This window comes from Anastrepha obliqua, chromosome 4, assembly GCF_027943255.1.
Source record: "Anastrepha obliqua isolate idAnaObli1 chromosome 4, idAnaObli1_1.0, whole genome shotgun sequence".
In the NCBI taxonomy this organism is placed as follows: domain Eukaryota; kingdom Metazoa; phylum Arthropoda; class Insecta; order Diptera; family Tephritidae; genus Anastrepha; species Anastrepha obliqua.
In genome coordinates this window covers 34,272,458-34,273,603 of record NC_072895.1, presented here as the reverse complement: position 1 = coordinate 34,273,603, position 1,146 = coordinate 34,272,458, and the positions used below count along the sequence as shown (strand labels likewise).

The 1,146-nt window shown below is 35.7% G+C and overlaps 1 protein-coding gene across 1 annotated transcript; it reads left to right on the top strand.

The window, feature by feature from the left end:
* Positions 1 to 414: 414 nt before the first annotated feature.
* On the top strand, positions 415 to 1,146 carry LOC129245082 (uncharacterized). Its single transcript, XM_054883053.1, has 2 exons — positions 415 to 796; positions 853 to 1,146. Exons 1-2 carry the CDS (start codon positions 662 to 664, stop codon positions 985 to 987), a joined length of 270 nt encoding a protein of 89 aa, XP_054739028.1. The 5' UTR covers positions 415 to 661; the 3' UTR covers positions 988 to 1,146.

Sequence of the window (1,146 nt, the reverse complement as noted above, 5' to 3'; positions counted from 1 at the left end):
TTGGCGGGTATCAACAAATTGGTCGAAAGGTGGGAAGAGGCGAATATATAATTGATTAATTTAATGATACAATTATTGTTTTTTTTTTTTAAATAAAAGTCTTTGGTAAAAACTGTACGAGCTTATTCCCCAACCTAATATTTTTTTCTACTTTTACTAACTCTGACCGACTGAAAGAATTATAAGTAACCAAAGCATGAATTGCGAGCAAGAAATCCGTTACACCAGTTCAGATCTCCCTGCAGGGCACTTACCTTCATACTAAATGCATTATGTATGTATGTATATGTATGTATATGCACGTGCATATGTAGCCTCAACCAATTTCATTGTCAAGCTCCGCTCATATTTCTTACCCTGCAGCCATTGTCATTGTTTCATATTTTTATCTTCTATTTAAAATCATTGCCCACTTGACCAGGTTGTCATTGCTATTGGACTCAAGTAGCGAAAATAACGATTTTTAGCCATATTTGTGTTGCATTGCGAATAATACACGAAAAGGCAGATGCATGCGTGCTCAATTTCTTTCAGTGCCTTTACAGTTGCTTCTCGCTGTTCGCATTCAGTTTCGTCCCGAACGACTTAGTTAACGTTACAATTTCCTAAAATACATACAAAAATTATTATTTACCGAAAAAGTAAATAAAGCAAAATTAAAATGACTCTACAACTGCAAATCGAGAAACTGAAGGGGCTTGACAACTACAAAGCTTGGTCTATGACAGTTCGAGCCTATCTTGAATCCGAGGATTTATGGACGGTCGTTGAAAATGGACCTGAAAACAATGAGGAGGTATGTTGGGAATAATTCGCTTTCTTGGAAAATATTAATTTTCTTCTTCTACGCAGTCCCTGCTTAAAGACAAACGGGCGAAGTTTATCATTTTGTGCTTAATCGAGACAAAGCTTTGTCAATTTATGGTCAGCATACGCACAGCCCGCGACCTATGGACCTATTTACGATCACAGCATTCCCTGCGCTAAAACTACGAAATTTCCAACTTGAACTCAAATTAATAATCATTAATTTAATTATAGTTACTGAGTGATTTGTTATTAAAGTATTTCCACATGTATTGGAAAATGTGATTGAATGCGTATATAAAAGCAAAGATGCACATTCTTGTGTACAAATGTCCATCA

Bases quoted from the DNA above. Each gene is read 5' to 3' on its own strand.
- LOC129245082 (XM_054883053.1), top strand. From the start codon at position 662: ATGACTCTACAACTGCAAATCGAGAAACTGAAGGGGCTTGACAACTAC. The intron at 797-852 runs GTATGTTGGGAA...TCTTCTACGCAG, and splicing joins GACCTGAAAACAATGAGGAG to TCCCTGCTTAAAGACAAACG.